Here is a 17,589-nt window from a genome sequence, read left to right as displayed (position 1 = left end):
CCCAGTTCTGCATCTATTTCCACTTTTGCTAGTGTAAGTATGCAGATACCATGATGATCCGAGGTCCCTGAATCACATCACTTGCATTTTAAACATTTACTTTTAACATGTTTTCCCAACTATGAGGAAGACTACAACAACAGTCAAACAATTTGAATACTTGTCCCTTCACTTCCTACAGTCCCCTCTGACAGTGCCATGATTTAAAAGGTACCTCCACTCATTTACACTTCAGTGCGCACCATTCCACTGCCAGGAACTCTTAGATGCTTTTAGGGAAAAACAATAGTTTTGTCGCAGAAACAGCAGCACTTTCAGTAATTACTTGCAGTGATTGCCTCCATGATACCTGAAGAAGAAATTCACTTGCTGACATGGTAATCACTCTCATCAGAGACAGTTTCAAACCAGAGCGGCTAAGGCAAAGCAGAGATTAACTGCCACACTTACGGAATCTGTATTGTTTCATCAGGCAGGGTGGTAATAAAAACTGGCAGAAGTGTGGTAATTCTGATACAGCTCCATGGTAGTCAGAGGAAAATGCTTGCCTGTCAGTCTCCCTGGACCCAATTTTACATTCTCCTCTTACAAAGAGAAATGACTTTAACCAGTGGAACTTCACTTTGGAAAAGTTCACAGGAGAGTAGTGTCAGGTGTCAGTGTGCCTGGGTTTCCAAGGAAACAAGTAACAGCAGAAAATGAGTATTTTGGGGGGGAGAGAGGCTATTCTAGAATTGAAAATGCTTTGCTTTTCCTCATGATCCAACGAGATGCTTTTATTTGAGAAACAAATCTTTGCAGTACCTTGGCTTCATAAGGAAATACAGCCAAAATCTTCACAGGGAGGAAGCACAGCACAGCACAGAGAAAATAATTTTGGGACTTGCATGGATAGGTGAAGACTTCTGACACTGTTTTACACGACACACTCACAAACAAGTACAGCTAAGGAAAGGCCTCATTTTGAGTTTTGTGTCCAGGTTTGGATACCACACAGAGAAAGAAACAGAGAAAGAATCAGAGAAAAATCCAAGAAAGAACAACAGGAATGATCAGATATCTAGAAAATAAGACACACAAAAACTGAAAGAACTGGGACTGCTCAGTGAAGAGAAAAACACTGAGGAGGCAACCACGACATTCACCATAAACCTAAAGCGCTGCTAAAAAGAAAAAAGAAATAATCTATTTTCTATGCTCGTAACAGATAGAACAAGTAGTAATGAGCTTAAACTGTAATAAGGGAGATTACACATGAACGATGACATTATAATGATAAGGAGAGCTGAGCAATAGAAAAGACTGTCCAAGAACTCAAGGCCTCCTTCACTAATAGTCTTTAAGAACAGATTATAGGTATAATTGGTTCTGCTTTGAAGTGAGATGAGTTTTCTGTGATTCAGCTACAAAAAAGCAGGTACAAAACTGTTTGGGAAATTATACTCCATAGCAGTTATCAACTGTTAACTAATAAAATAGATGAACGAATCAAGTGGGTTACACAGAATTCTGTCCCGTGTTCAGTACTATTCAATATTTTATAATAACAACCTGTGTCAGAGACTAAAAATATATGTTTATGAAATATGCAGAGCAAACTTAGTTGGATGATTCTGCAAGCCTGCTGAAGAACAGGATCAAAACTCAAAATGTTCTTGAAAGACTGAAGAACTGATCTGAAAATTATTTTTACTCTTACTTAAAAAAAGGTTGTACAGTACAAATGCACCCAGCATTAACACAATCTGGAGTCATACCACTTAAAAGTGAAAATTTTGAGATCCCATCATCAATAACACCGAATCAAACTTCTGCAAGAATATATTAAAATTGAATTGGGAATAATTATGAAATGTTTACATAATAATGCAAGTGAATACAGTGATTTACAAACAATTCAACTGAATAACACTCAAAGCTCTCAAACACAGACACTGATACAGTTCAGAGCCTCCTAACAATTTCATCCCCATTACTAAACATTTATAGCATAGTAGTGCCTAGAGATGTTGGTCAAATTGGACCCCCACTGTGTTAGACACTGTACAAACACAGAAAACGACAATCTTTGCTCCAAATACCTTCTTGCAGAAAACCCCAAATGTCTAAGTTTCAAAGCCCACAGACCGGAAAACCTCAGCCCATTCATATATGCCTTCCATTTACAACTCAAAGCTGCAGAGTAAACTTTGCGCTGCTGCAATAAATGTACGCTCATTGTTAAAACTTAGCTTGCAAAGAAAATGAATAAATGGCAGATAGGCTACTCTCTAACAGATGAGTGGTGGCTGGGCTGCCGTAAGGCAGGCCAGCGTTCCTTGGGTCTCTCTCAGTTCCGGCGTGACACGTTGCAGGGGCTTCTGTACGGCTTATAATCTGAACACACTGGCTGATGCTCGCCACAGTACATCTGGACTTTGTTAGACACCCTCCAGCTCTGTTTTCTTGCATCAGCCCCGGCCGCCTCTTTTGAAGCGGCCTCCCAACCACTGTTACACCATGAACTAGTCAAGGAGACAAAGTACTTGGGGAGGAAGTAAATTGGGACCACATTAGCTGGTGACCCTCGCCCTGCAATTGGCCTCCCTTTCTGACGATAGAGGAAATCCCTCATAGAGACTGACAACCAATATGAAACAGGCAGCTCCATTTACTGGAAAGCCTGGTCAATGCTGACTGCCTCATTAGGAAATGGTCTCTATATTGAGGCACATTCCTGCAGTTCAGAGCCTAGAAACTCTAAATTAAAACAACATTGATGCCATATCCTCTTTCTGAAACGCCTCTTTTCATCCAAACTTTAATATACATACTTAAAGAAATTAAAGAACCAAAATGTCTTTGGCAGGACTCCTTCCTTCTCTTTCACAGTAATACGCTTCCAATGTGAATCACTTGGAATGTGACAGTGTTCAGATGGGACAAAGGAGAGGTGAAATAAAGAATCACCATAAAATCCTCCAGATTCATCATTTCCTTGTGTCTTCACCGACATTTTTTAAATACACAAAAATCATGCTAAACTGCAGCGCTGACGAATTTTTTAGGAAGTTAATTGAGGCTCATCATTAGACTGAGTTCTTGTTTTAGGAGAGTTATATCTTTACACAATCTAAGACAGGTCAATTAGCAGTAAGCCAGTCCACTAACAGCGGTAGCTATTATAGCAACTGATTGATATACAGCACAAGTGATAGAAACGCATAATCTGAATCCTACACAGACAATTAGATCCACTCACATTCACTATTGCAGTGCAGATGGAAAACTTCTTCTGAAGAGGTATCTCTGTTAGAGGCTTTTTCCAGTTGGCAATGAGATTCAGAAATCAGGCCTATGGTACTTACCACAGCATACATAAGTCTTCATAAAAACCACCCCATTCCAATATTGCTCAGCATCTCTGCATCCTACGGACATGAAAACTGGAACCTTTCAGTCAACAGTGTCTGTCAGCCAACTGAAAGAGCTGCTTTCCCAACACAAACCGTAAGCATTTCCTAAAAGTGGGATTGAAATATGAAATGCTCAGCAGCTCTGAAACAATGTTAAAGACGCAAGGAAGGAATTGCTGAGGTCAGGATCCCAATTTTGAATCTGAAGGGTTGAATCAACTTCTAAAGTTCCAGAATGTTTTTTTAAAGTCTTCCAGAAGATCTTGATTAACTGGTATCAGTTGCCTTTCTGGGACAGTTGTTTTTAATACATCTACAAGTTGGTAAGATTTTTCATTCACAATTTCTACCTGAAATTTAGGAATAATAGCTAAACTTTTAGGAAGTCCCTGAAATCTATACAGTTCCTTGCAGCTACTAACACAGATGGAGCTTGGTTTTCTTCAGATGTAGAGGAGGATACATGTAGAGAAAGCTCAAGCTGATGAAACTGCTCTTTCTAAGAAGTACAGTGCTTTTGCTGGAAAGTATGAGGCTGTTGACCTGGATGAAATGTGTTAACTTAAGAAGACCATAAAGGCCCAAGTATACAGATTACTCGAAAAACATGTGGAAAAGTAAGATTCCCTTTGACTACCCCAGTAATGAGGATCCTGGAAAATCTCACAGCCCTTTCTTCCCTCCCATCTCCTATTTCTGAAGCTGTCAAAGTTGGCATGATTTGAATTCGTGACATCAATGTGGAGAAAACACATATCAAAGTTATTGGTAGTGAACAAGTAAATGTGATGGTAGATCCCCTGCAACCTATAGAGCTGCTGAGTTTTCTGTCGGTAGTATTACCATCCCATAATAAGTAACTTTGAGTGGCTCTTCTTTCAACAATATTGAAAGGTATACACCAAAAAGGATGAAAGATGATCTTTACATCAGTAAGATCTAGCATAGGTTTTAGGGAGGATGCGTGGAATCTCTGCTAGGTCAAATGAGTATCTCTCATGAAACATTTAAATATAGTTTATATTGTTTATATAAAAATACTGCCTTGGGGAATGAGGATGCACTGGATGATACCTTGCAGCTTCTTTATCTATGATGTTACATGTATACATAAAATTACTCATACCAGAGACCTAATAAGGATTACTACTACTTTTCTTTGAGCAAGTTCTTTTTAAGAGGAGGAACAATGAAGAGTTTTCACAGCTGATGGTGGTTTTGGAAAGAGAAGCTTCCAAAGCACCTGGACATTCCAGGTAACTTTTTGAAAAAGGACTGCTGTTCAGAAACGGTGTGTAAGTCCAGATTTGAAATTGGTCTCTCTTCAGAGCAAGAACAATTTCAAGTGAATCACCCTTGTATTTTAAGTCCATTTGGGAAACTGAAGTATATCACACCTAAACACAAAAGCATCATTAAGGACGGGCATCATTAAAGGAAAAGGCCATGTCTTTTTAGGGACAATAAATGCAATTAAATTTTTTAACAGCCATGAAAACTAATGATGCAAACTAAATCAATACCAAAAATCACCTAACTAAAACCTAAGTTACTAGTTACCACTACTAACCACAGTGATAATATATAAGTTAAATATATAGAAATTTTCAGTAGAAAAAAATTGCTAAAGATTATTCAATCTACCAGCTAAGGATAGTCAGAAACAACCTGGGAAGGGCAAGGGGCATGAAGGACTTAGAATTTATACTCAAGCCAGCAAGAACTGCTGGTAAAAAAAGTTTCCAATTTCTCTTGGAATGAGTGGTAACATATATTAAGAATGCTACACATACAGACAATTACATGAAGAGGAAAAGTACTTTACATGGCTATGAACACTTCTGAATCCTGTTCTAGCAGGAGGCCATCTTGTTGACAAGTGAGAGTAATTACAACTGTTGCTGAAAACTAAATAATATGAGACTGTAAACTACACTTCTAAATTGTTGTTTTAATACTTGTGTAGCTATCAAAATTACTGTTCTAAAATTAAACCTTAAGTAAGTGTTAGCTAAAAATTACATAGCCAGTAACATACTGCTGTTTCCTAAGGAATAAGCAGAGAAATCCCTTATCAGAAAGCAGAAATAATCTGGCTGACAACGTTGTACATAAAACTTCATGAAGATGGGATCAGGGTACTGAAGAAGCTGACACTGGATTGGCAGTGGCAGATGTGCTATTATGGGGAATATGGCATGGGAATAACTCAAAGGATCCACCAGAACTGCTGAAGTGAAAAATCTACACAGATTTTTCAGATCATATATCTTTTACTGCCCAGGATGCTTTTTGCTTCCTCAGTGTTTTATTAGCAATGTATTTTTCACTTTACATTTAATACTGAAATACAGTATTAAATATTTGAATATACTTTTTCTGATTATTATCCCTACATAAAAAGATCATAGAAATGTATTTTACAATTTCATAAGTCTGTTTTAGTTGGGAGAGGAACAGAACTAAGAGGGGACCAATCTCCTCATCAGCATGAGACCTCCCAAATTCAACTCAGCTAGCTGGCATTCCCTTAATGGGGCTCCTGTCACAAATCAGAAACCACAACAGAGATTGAGGGGTGTAATACATTTAAATTTGACCTTTACAGGAAGGAGAATTTTCTTCCATGTATGATTCCTCCCTGACAAGGCAAATACATCTTTTGGTGTTTTGTATCACTATACTTCTCTGAATCTGTGGTTATTTGTGTCTCTAGAAGATAAAAATTAATTCCTTTTTCATACACTGTTTCCTACGCATTCTATCAGACATTACTACCCAGGCAGTGACATGAAGAAACTTCCCTCAACATTGAGGCTGCTTCTTTCCCACAGTGTTTCATAGCTTTCAAGATCAGTAACTAGTTTGAAATCAGTATTTATGTACTTTTTGTCCCAACATACAAAGGAATTATACATTATTCATTTATACAGTTCCATAAATCAAGATCCTAATCTCACAAAACCAGATTATTAACTGTCTTTTATCCTGCCCACCTCTACCCACCTGCTGCTTGAGCTGTTGCACTAGGCGGTCTTTCTCTCGTTTCAGTGCAGCCACTTCATCTTGGGTCTTCTTCTTAGAGGATGAAAGTTCCAGCAGAGCAATATTGGCATCTTTTTCACTAATGGCAGCAAGAAGGGCTTCTTGTCTGAAAAACACATATAAATACGTGATTGTCTTGTAAAACTTAAAGGAAGCATCTACAGAGAGTTGAGCATACAACAAATGCTGTAGCAGTGTACAACTCCGCTATGTAGAAATAAATAAGATTTTCACAGCTATAGGCCTACCAGTTGTGCAGGAAGTCAATCTCTCATTCTTGGCTCCCCCAAACCCATTGTGCTGATTATCAGATTATTGCCTAAAGGATAAGGATAACATATAATAGAACCTCCTATTCTGCACTCACTTTCTCAGTTTTTAGTATCTATCATTGTTACTTTGAACATTTTGTTTCTTTATAATGGTCTAAACATTTCCAGATTTTGAGAATATACACACATATGCCAGACTAATCAGAAGACTCCCGTGTTAAATTTTATTAGGTTATACTGCCTATTCATTCAGCTATTTCAGAAGAAAGGTGGTCTGTGACAAGTTCATTGAACTCACTCAAACAATACTGTGTATCCCAGAAGCAAACGATGACACAGACACTTTCCTGCTACATGCTGAAATAGTCTATGGCAGATAGCACAGGAGTTAATGAAGAGCCAACAAACAGATGCCCTGAAGGATGCTCAAGCTACTCTGACTTTTCTTGCACATAACCAAGGTAACAATGAGCTTGTCAGATGAATGTCCTGAGAAACTAAAACAGAAGTAGACCTGCCCTCATTACAAACCATTTGTAGCTTCGCGGAAATGGTGTAAGAGATTTAGCTGATTTAGCTTCCTCATCCTCTTTCTCTATCTTGACATTCCTAGTTAGGAATTTTTAATTGTGGATAAAACAAAATACATACTTGCTGCAAAAAAGTACTCATCTGGCTCAATGTGAAAGCAGGCATGACTAAGAAAAATTTGAAAAACAGCAGAATAAATGGACAATGCTTTCATTTAAAATTCATGCATTTAAACATACTCATACTCATCCAGCTCACTGAACTTTTAAATCAAGCGCTTGAAAAAGTAGAGGATTGGTACTATTGGAGTACAAAACATTTTAGTTGTTAGATACTGAAAATTTTACAGTTTTTGTGACCTTAGTGAGCACTAAAAGATGCATTTAATTACTGCAACATTTCTGAGAACGGAGAGTGAAGTTATTCCATAAGGCACTTTAATGCTTAAGTCAAGGGTATAGGGAGACGAACACTTAAATATGTAGGATGCTGTCAGATAGCTTGCTTTGGCCATAACTGAGCTGGATGAAGAATTTATTGCCCTGGATACTTGCTATTGCTCCCCTCCAGTCTTTAAGAATAACTGCCTATATATTTGCTTCTTGACCTCATTCTCCTAAAAGAGCTGAACAACATTTTTCTTTCTCAAAAAACCCTTAATAGATCATTTTAGTAGAAAGGGGCTGGGAAGCAACTACATGTGCAGTTATGCTGACAGATCCGGGAAGACAGTAGCCTCTGAGAAGCAGCTCAGGGCTGTAACCTTCTAACCCAGCTCAGTAGTAGCCAGAACAGCACTTCTGACCAGAAACTAAAAAGAGGTACATGGAAAGCATGCTAGCTCCACAGGCCTGGATCAGAAGCCAAAAGGTTCTGAGGTAGTTTCTCTTTGAAAGACAGTTGTATTGATGAAATATCATGAGTAAAGAGCCCTCATTGTTTTTACACATGAGAAATAAACACTGCTTTCACTTGAAAGGTGTGAAGTTTTGGTAAGACAGTGGGTGAAAACTGATTTGCTGATGAGAAAGTCCATGACTAATTTCAGATGAATGACAGATGGGGATGGAAGAAAAACTTCTTCTTATGCCTTACAGACTTAGGCAAGAAGAGGGGATGATGTATGACCTGGCTTCCTTCTGATTCTAGTCAGTGACCAAGCTCCTAGAAATGTTTATGCCAGTTACATCTGGAGACAGCTGTCACAGTGCAGGTAGAAGGAAGTAGGGCTTAAAAGAACATGGCTAAGATACGATCTGTTTTTCTCCTCAATCCCTTCAATGACTACTGGAGTTTTGCTGGAGCTACCCACATACAGAAGTTTGCTATCATAACGATCTCAATTGAAGCCACATATCCTGCATCAAAAAATGTGAAAAGAACCATGTTCTTTGTTCAAGAATAGAAAGTGTGTCTTTCAACAGACAAAATTTCACACTCTCTGGCAGAAGAACGGACTTGCTGCATGTGGAATTCATCTCTGGATTTATACAAGTGTTTCTTGCACATGCTAACAGAATAAGCTTATTCTAAGTAGACTACTAGCATATCAGAAATTTGACAGACCCAGTTTAGAGAGTACCTGCATCTTGCCTGGCTCTTATCTAGCAAAGCTAGCACCTTAAATTTTTCCTTGTTTTTCAAGACATGACAAGTGTTTTGTGGATGCTTTCAGATAAACTGAAGGATACTCTAAATACATTTATTTTAAGAAAAAAAATACAGACATTTTGACAATTAAACAGAACTGAAAAAAAGGAGAAGGGAAGAGCTGAATGTCAGATTCACAATTGTAGTGTCAAGACTGTAGATGTGGGAACAACTGCTAATGGCTGCATTATTATTGCAACTTTATTTTTGTTGCTTTTGCTTTACGGAAAAGTATCCAGCTTTGGATGTCTGCCTGAAACATGAAAAAAAACCCAAGAGAATGAAGTGACAGAACATGATACATTTTCTCTGCTTTTTCTAGCTATCAGTATCCTGGGAAAGACAGACTGGATTGGAGTTCTGGTCATTTTCAGTTTCTGTAGAGTAATCTATTTTGATTCTAAAGAAACACTTATTCTTTTAATAGTAAATCCACAATCCTTGCTGATGATTCAGGACCAGAGCCAAGAATCTCTCTGTAACATTATCTATGTAGCCATTACTCTGGTATGGAAATTTGAGGTGCCTCAAATAGCGTGTAGAGCATACCTTCTGCAACCAATCCTTTGTCGCTCACCTCTACTTCTCAAGTGAAAACTCCAGGACCAGGACAATGAAATGTAGCTAGCAATCCATTACTAATTTATGGCTGTGTAATCCTCACCACAATGGCTTAGAAAACCCACATCCTTCTGCCTAATACTTCAGTGCTGCACTGTGTGTGAGATGGGGGTGCTGGTCAAGTAATGTGGTGAAAGGAGCTGTGGTCTTCTGCTTTTCTGCCCAAATGAAACAAGATGACAGTTTGAATCAAACAAAGAAAAGTATCCTGTGATGTGATAAGTATAGTCTATATGCTCTTCTGAATTCTACAAGTTAAATGGATAAAGGTTAATACAGGAGAAGTGTAGGGGTCACTGTCACCTCTGCTGAAAGAAGACATGTCTGTAATGGCGCACTGCTGTGCTCAACAGAACTTGGAAGGAAAGTTCTACAAGACAGGAAAGAGCAAGTATTACCAAGTAAAAGACAGGAGGTATGTATTTCAAGAGTAATACACAACTGACTTGTTTTCCCTCTTTGATAGCAATTATTCCCAGGTTGCCGAAAGAACATGCTGTAAGATTGGTGAGATTGACAGATGAGGAAAATGAGCTGCTGCAAGAACGGTGCTAGTAGCATCAGAGCAAATCTGTCAGGAGTACAGTCAGCAGTATAGGCTTAGCTTCTTCACCAAAGCATGTCTCTCCAGCTAACAACACCAGAGGTCTTAAGGTATCCTAAGAGGTAGGAAAAGCATGTACTTGTTCCACAAACCAATTTGGTTGACCTTTTAAAATGTTGTCTAACGTGAGAGTCACTACAGCTCATATAAACATAGTACATATAAGTTAGCTTGGGTATTTCAGATAGTGTTAGCAGTGTCACCATGGCAACATCAACTCAGCAGAGGGAAACTGTCTATTTATCTCTCCATTTGGGCATGTTTTCTAGCCTGTGCTGAGCTGTACAGCAGCTCACAACAGGTGACAAGACTTTAAAACAGCCCAGACATTACCAAGAGTGACCTGAAATGATAATAGCGTAGAAAATCCAGTGAAAAAAGGATGAGGATTAACTCAAAGTCGGACAAAAAGCGCACCAGAGAGAAGAGGATATTTTTTCCACAGATATGCTGAAGCCTTTCACTGAATGTGTATCATGATGACCACTGACTGGAGTGGTACCAAGACTAGCAGGTTCAATTCTTAAGAGATAGTGCTGCATATATTCTTAAAATCAGTGCCACTATTATTATTTGTTCTGCCTGCAGTTAAAAAAAAATAAATAAAGGAAAACAAACTGAAGAACTATGGTTTTGCCTTTTTTTTTTTAATGACTCCAACCCCAAGATATGGGACTAGAGGACTGGAATCTCTCTTGGAAGGCAGTGATGATGTCCAAGCTGAGAAGTTACTGAACGCTGCCATGACTGAATTCCGCTGATGCCAAATATCCTGAGCTTTTGAAGGATTCCTGATGAGGGTGTTCTGTAGCCTTTACAGGTCATCCGAATACTCTTGCGAATACACGAAAAAAGATTTTGTGCGAAGGCACACCTCCTTCAGACCGTCAACGTAAATGGCTAACTTTCGGAAGATAACTGGCCAAGATGGCAACAGTTTAAATTGTAGCTTGGTTTTCACTACAGGCTTTGATCAAGGAAAGGCTTTAAGAAGCTCAACCACAGAGATACTTTTTATTTTGAATTCAAAGTTAGAATTAACTATATACTATTATACAATTAAGTATTTCTAATACTAGAAACTGTAGAAATAGAAGACAAATTCAGCAAATCAATATCTTCTAATTCTCTCTGTAGAAAAGAAGATAGAGCTTAAAGTCATGGGAGCTGTACTGCATAATTCTTCAGATACTGAATAATGTTATTCTTAGAGAATACTTTAGCAGCTGCAGTGACGTCAATAAAAATTGCAGGCGCTAGCATCCAGAAACTTGTTTACAGAGGCCCTTGAAAAAGACACATCCAGCATAGGTGATATTTCTTTTACGGGTTTTTGTGAGGATAAGTAAGTGATTTGGTAGTCTGAGTGACCAAGTATTTGAATGAGCCTGGAAAAGAAGGAACTACAGCTCGCACAGGTTCAGTTACCAAATACCATTAGCACCAAAGCCCCCCAGCATGCTAGATGTGAATGCACCAACTGCAGTGCAGTCAAGACCATAACTCTACTCCTCTGAGTATTGCAGACACCATTCTCCTTTCATTTCTCTTTTTCCTCTTTGGTGAACCACAGCATATTTTTGCAAATGGGGACATGAGACTTTCTAACTACTCAGGAACCCTCAGCACTGCAGGACTAATGTGCTGTATTCCTGGCTAATGAGTTATAGCACAGTAAGTCCAATAAGAAGTAATAAAAAAAGGTCTATCCACAACATTTTTAATGCTTTAACTACCAGAGCAGCCAAGCTTGTCCTCTGACATACAAATATTAATAAAATAAAGATGTCTTTAAATGGTTCTCTACAGCATTCAGACTATATAAATTCTTTCACAGCTCCCTCTTAGTAAAGAGGATGAATCCTTTTAGTAAAAACAAATAGAAAGTGAATTTTAAAAAGAAGTTTTATACTTCACAGTCCAGTTCTCAGGACTACAACACTGGAATATTTATCAGCTGTATAATCAGAAAGATTAGTAACAGACTGCAATCAGTGCTGAATTAATGATGCTTCAAATCATAAATGCTATACATATTCATTAAAATAATATGCTTACATATGTAAGGGAGAACACAAATTCCATACAGAAATGTTATATATACTTTGTTCTAGATTTTTTTTATTTCAAATCTCTTCCAAAGTGGAATCTCTCTGAAAATGTGGATGAGATAATATAAAAGCAATAATGAGATAATCAGCAGCTTTCATTTTAATGTCATTGAAGAACTGGGATAGTTCCAGCAGGTCTAGTTTCATTATCAGGATGAAATCCATTTTCTTGCTAGGTGGCATTAAACGATACCATTTAACGTCATGACCCAAATTTGGAGAGCTGAAGTAGACACTGCTCCTAGTAACCCAGTCGATCCCTTCAATAGAGACTTGCTGTTTTCAAGGTAGTGTATTAAAATAAACTCTAATTTCAGTTGGTAGGCCTTACTACACAAGGCTTAAAACTGGAAAGGTTCTGCTGCTTCATAAGCTGTTTAGTCACTCCAGCCTTAAGGGCATCAATCTCCATAGAAGGGCAGAGCTGAAAGCTGGGCAGTACTTGCTTCAACTGTCTCATTTTAGTCCACTGCATTTTCCCCAAAGCCTACAGAAAACCCTGATCAGGTTTTTAGTTCTTTTCTGTCAAAGACATTCGTAAGACTTACAATGCCAAACCACTGTTACAATAAGATGTGTTATTTATTGTTGCTAAAGAACAATCTGATAAAGGACATTAATTCTTTTCATGTGTGGTGGAATCCAGTTCTTGCAATATCTAACACATTTTGTTTCTTATCCATTCCTCTAACTGACCATGAAAATTATCTTGATCGAAAGTAATATTTGCATATAAATTAAAAAAACTCCAATGAAGTGACAATATACAGAACTATTGGGCAAAGAGATTCTGATAGAATTTGCAGTATTATGAGAGCTAGATAGACATTTAGGTGACAGCTTAGAACTTAAGAGTGCTAGAAAACAGCATTCATTAGTTTCATATGTTTAGTACCATGACATAGCTCTCGAGTCACACTTGCTAAACTCTTAAAGTAATTAGTAATATAACACACCAAACAACTGATCCAATACGAGGGTTATCCTGCACTAACACCATCCTTTTAATAATAAACCATGCTAGCACATTTACAATAGGAGTTCCAAATGCAACATTTTTTTCTGATTTTTTGCTGGCTATGGAGCATTTTCAGAAAGTTAATAAGGGACGCCAACTGCTCTGAATAACGTAGGAAGTAAATTTCAAATTCCAAAACCCCGCAACCCCAGCCATTAAGAGCAATAAGCCTATACTCTGCTTACTGAAACTATAGTATCTCATGAGGAAAGAGACAGTCCATGCAGGGTTCTAGGTATTAGAATCAGTTTCTTCAAGTTACCTTGAAAAACACAGGCAGTCTGACCACAAAACACAGATTTAATATGCTAATAAACCAGTACCTTACTTGATACACAAGTTGCCAAATTCTGTGCCGGCTACAATTTCTGCAGTATTCAAGATGCAGCCATTAGAAAAGCACAAAGTATCACCATAATCCCAAAGTGAGTAAAACATTTATCCAAAAGAAACAGTAGCAACCTCTTGCTGCAAGGAGCTGGGAAAAAAAATGTAACTCGGCAATATGTACTACCTGCTCTTTTAATTACAGCTGGGAATCATCAAACCTCAGACTGCAAATTAATTTCCCAAATGCGGACTTTCACCCGCAATCAAAAGGGATAATACTACTCCTCCCATTCCTTTACTTGTTTCCTGAATCAACAAGATACCTTTGTTTTGTCTGGATGGAATTTCAGCAATCTTTCTCACCTATGATCTAAACTTGCAAAGCTGCCATAAAAGGAATTGCATATTCAAGCAAATTAAGTGAGACAAATACAAAGAGTTGTTTGACCTGAGAAAATTGAAGCTTCCTTGATTTACACTTTTGCACTGTTATTTTCAATGTCCTTACACACACAAGTGAACACAACTTGAAAAAACAGATAAAAATATAAGTTCTTTGTGAAAAAGTAGTACGGTCACAAAAGAGATCCCCCTTTAATCATGCAAATGAAACATGAATGGTCCAATGATAATGCATGTTAATTTAGACACAGGAAACAGCACCACTTGTGCTGTCCTTGTTTAAAAATGATACAATATATTTGGACTTTCCTACATACATTTTTTCTCTAACATCCTACATGGCTAGAATCATAGAAGCATCATTCCTTACTAGGATGGATAAGCAGCAGACGCTTTTCAAAGTCCTTCCCCTCAACATATTCAATATAGTCACGGGTAATCCTATAAGCATTTTATACTACCTTTTTCACCAACATTTCAGCCTTTCTTTTCCTTAAAGCTTTTCACCCTAATCTTACCACTTTGGTAGCTGAAGCCCAGATTTATGATTCCTAGTCCTGTTCATGTCTCAGTTCTGAGTACTCAGAATTTCAATATAGCTGCAGACTGTGTCTGTCAGCAGCTTCAGAAAATAATTAAAAGCTTTCACAGAAGGACTTTCCAATCCACTAATAGTTTCCCAAAGTATTTTTATTGATGGTATTCCTCCTATGAAAAAGAAATTGCTGCATATCACAGCTGGTAAACTGATTGACACTCTATGAGCCTTACTAATTGCCCCTGAAGAGCAGGAGTTCTCAAAGATGGCCCATTTTGAAGGAAGCTACAATCCTGGCACCTGATGCTCTTGGTGGTTTGTCCCTAGAAAGGGTAGTAACTTTTTAAAGACAGCTTTCCTTGTTTTACCAGCCTTGAGTGTAGAAGCTAGATGCGAGACAGAAGTACTCACATGAATCTTGCATTCCCCAGAAATGATTTTTCTGAGAAGGAATTCCTGAAACTTTCGCTGTCTTTCTTCATCTGCAGTATAACAGCAGTGCAAATAGAGCACAAACTTAAGGTACAATTTTCATCCAGGCAATACAGGCCACCAGAATATGTCCACCAGATTTTGAAAAATAACCTTCTAAGAAAAGCAGCTCTTGTTTCTTTCCCTGTGACACAGTCAAGTGCAGGTTGAGCTTTAGCTTAGCATGTGGTTTCACAATCAGCCCAAACTGACATAAGACAGAGCTCTTGCTGAAAGAGATGGCTCTGCCCTCCCATGTTCAGGTTCCTGACCCCTCCCTGGTGTTAGCACTAGTGATTGCATATCCCTGCAGCTTGTTGATCCATTTAAAACCTAGCCCTGAAAATACAGGAGAAACCCAGATCTGACCAGAAGTTCCTTATCCCTAGAATAACTGCGGTTCTTCAGGACATTGCTACACCATGAAACCCTTCGTTGCCAAAGCCAGTGCTGCCAAAACACAGGAACAGAAAGTGAATCACAGAATTCACATTGATTATAACATATCAAAGAACCACAGTTAACTAGAGTGAAAGCGATTGTTCTTTAACCATGCCAGTGTGAATCAGGCTGCAGGTGAAGCTGGCAGAGAGACACTTCAGCTGTACCAGGCAAATGATTACAATACTGCAGCCTCAGTGTGGTTCCTGATCATGTAAAAAGCCTACATCATGACTCATAATACAGCTGTTTTTAGAAAACTGATTGATCTTTAGACTTGAATCAAAGATGTAAACCAATGGAGAATCTGCCTCTTTGCCTGCATCTATCTATATCTATCGTGACTGTTATTCCTAGCTAGTATAACTTACCTCTCTTCCTTTTGCCTGTATCTTGTTTCCATAACAACATATTCATTCTGGTAGGTCATCATACCTTCCTTCCATTACATTTTATCGTTCTCATTATTGAAAACTAAGGTAAAATGACTCACTCAATTTTGGGACCATATGCATGCTATCACTAATCCTAGCCCTCTCCTCAGTGCATTGTGGTTCCAATTCTTTTCCTGATCTTTTTATTTTTGTGGCTACAGTATGTTTTACTATTTGTTTCAATTTCCTTTGGAAGGTCTAATTCACCATGACTTTTGATAAAGCTCACTTTATTCCTGTAATTTTTAGCCTCCCAGAAACAGCCCTCTTTCCTGACCATTTTTTAAGATGATGTACAAGCTGCTACTTTCTCATAATTTCTTTTTGGATGAAGTTATACAGACAGTCTTTTTAAGACAGACTTTCTATGTCTTTCCTCCACTTTTCCCCCTTTGTTTGGATGTAAATACATTATTGTTTTGCATTTTTCATTTAAATAAATTCCCCACTTCCTCTGTGTTTGAATCCCTGAGTCCTTCTGCTCAGTTTACTTGCTAATCAATATCCTTAATTTTTCAAAGTTTACTTTTCTGAAATTGAAAACTTTACTTACTTTTCAATTTTGGCTTTATTTTTTCTTTTCTTTCTTTTTTTTAGTAAAATTTAAATCTACGCAATTTGTGGTCACTCCAGTCGAGGTTGGCTTTTTTTTATGATGACGTCTCCTTTAGCATTATCAATATTTATTAGAATCCTGAGCTCTGAAACAGCATTACTTCCTGGTGATACAGTAAATATTAAGAAGTCCAAGAGTTTCTCTGATTTGTATTTAATAAATTAATGTCTCCCATAAAAGAAACTTGCACATTGTTATTAACGTCTACCATAACTCCACCCCTGAAGTCCATAACAGGCTACCAAGCACTCATTTTGTAAAACTCCTTTATAGTCCTTAAGTTATTTTGACCCAAAATAATGCTGTTTCATTAATGCTATTGCTTTTTTTATTTCTACAAAATCTCCTGTATCATTAATGTACATCACATGCACTTTCATTTGTAGCTTTTCTGAAGAATTTGTATTCCGCAGTCTAGTTGCAAATATTATTCTATTAGCCACTATTTGCCATTATCTCTATAACATCTGATTTCATGCCATACACAAAAAAAGGTATAGCTACTTTGTTTTATTGTTCTTACACTAGTATACAAACAACTCAATTTTCCTTTGATTTTGTATCTATTTTCTTGCTAGACTTACAGATTCCTTTCATTACCTATTGCCTATCTATCTGACTAATTCTCATCAGTGCTGTCACTGTTTCTCTCCTGGCTGCCCACTCTGCTGCTTCTTTATTCCTCTGTATTCCTTTATTTCTCCATAGCCTCATTAGTTCAATTTCCAGATACTAAGACCAATCTGAAGTCTCTCTCCTAACTTCCTCTCCCCCATTCTCTGAGAGTCCTTTTCTTCAGATTGTGTATGCTCTTTTTCCAGAACCACTTTGTCTGATTTCTGAAAAGGTATATTTTCTATAAGGTCAGCCACAGTATATGGGACTGTTTATATTAACTCTGCAAAAGATGTCTTAGCGTTTGGTGGTAGTGACAACAGGACCACTCATGTCGACATCTGTTCCATCCCAATCCTCGCACTAACTACCTGCTTTTCAGTCTTTTCTGGTTGCTGCTGCTGCCCAGGAGATGGATTGATAAGGGAGCACTAGAAATGCCAAGTGGCTGGATATGGCTAGAAATTGCAGCGGCAGAAGAAAAAAGATGATGTA

The 17,589-nt window shown here is 37.9% G+C and overlaps 1 protein-coding gene across 7 annotated transcripts in view; it reads right to left on the bottom strand.

The window, feature by feature from the left end:
* Positions 1-17,589, bottom strand: part of ERC1 (ELKS/RAB6-interacting/CAST family member 1) — a 309,324-nt gene that overhangs the window by 52,755 nt on the left and 238,980 nt on the right. For all 7 annotated transcript variants that reach the window (XM_026117004.2, XM_064515015.1, XM_064515024.1 and 4 more), the window contains one exon: positions 6,402-6,546. In XM_026117004.2, the coding sequence (XP_025972789.2) occupies positions 6,402-6,546 (145 nt within the window). The remainder of the gene's footprint in view (positions 1-6,401; positions 6,547-17,589) is intronic.

The sequence above is a fragment of the Dromaius novaehollandiae genome, chromosome 1 (genome assembly GCF_036370855.1).
Source record: "Dromaius novaehollandiae isolate bDroNov1 chromosome 1, bDroNov1.hap1, whole genome shotgun sequence".
Taxonomy (NCBI): domain Eukaryota; kingdom Metazoa; phylum Chordata; class Aves; order Casuariiformes; family Dromaiidae; genus Dromaius; species Dromaius novaehollandiae.
This window is presented reverse-complemented; position numbering and strand designations above follow the sequence as displayed.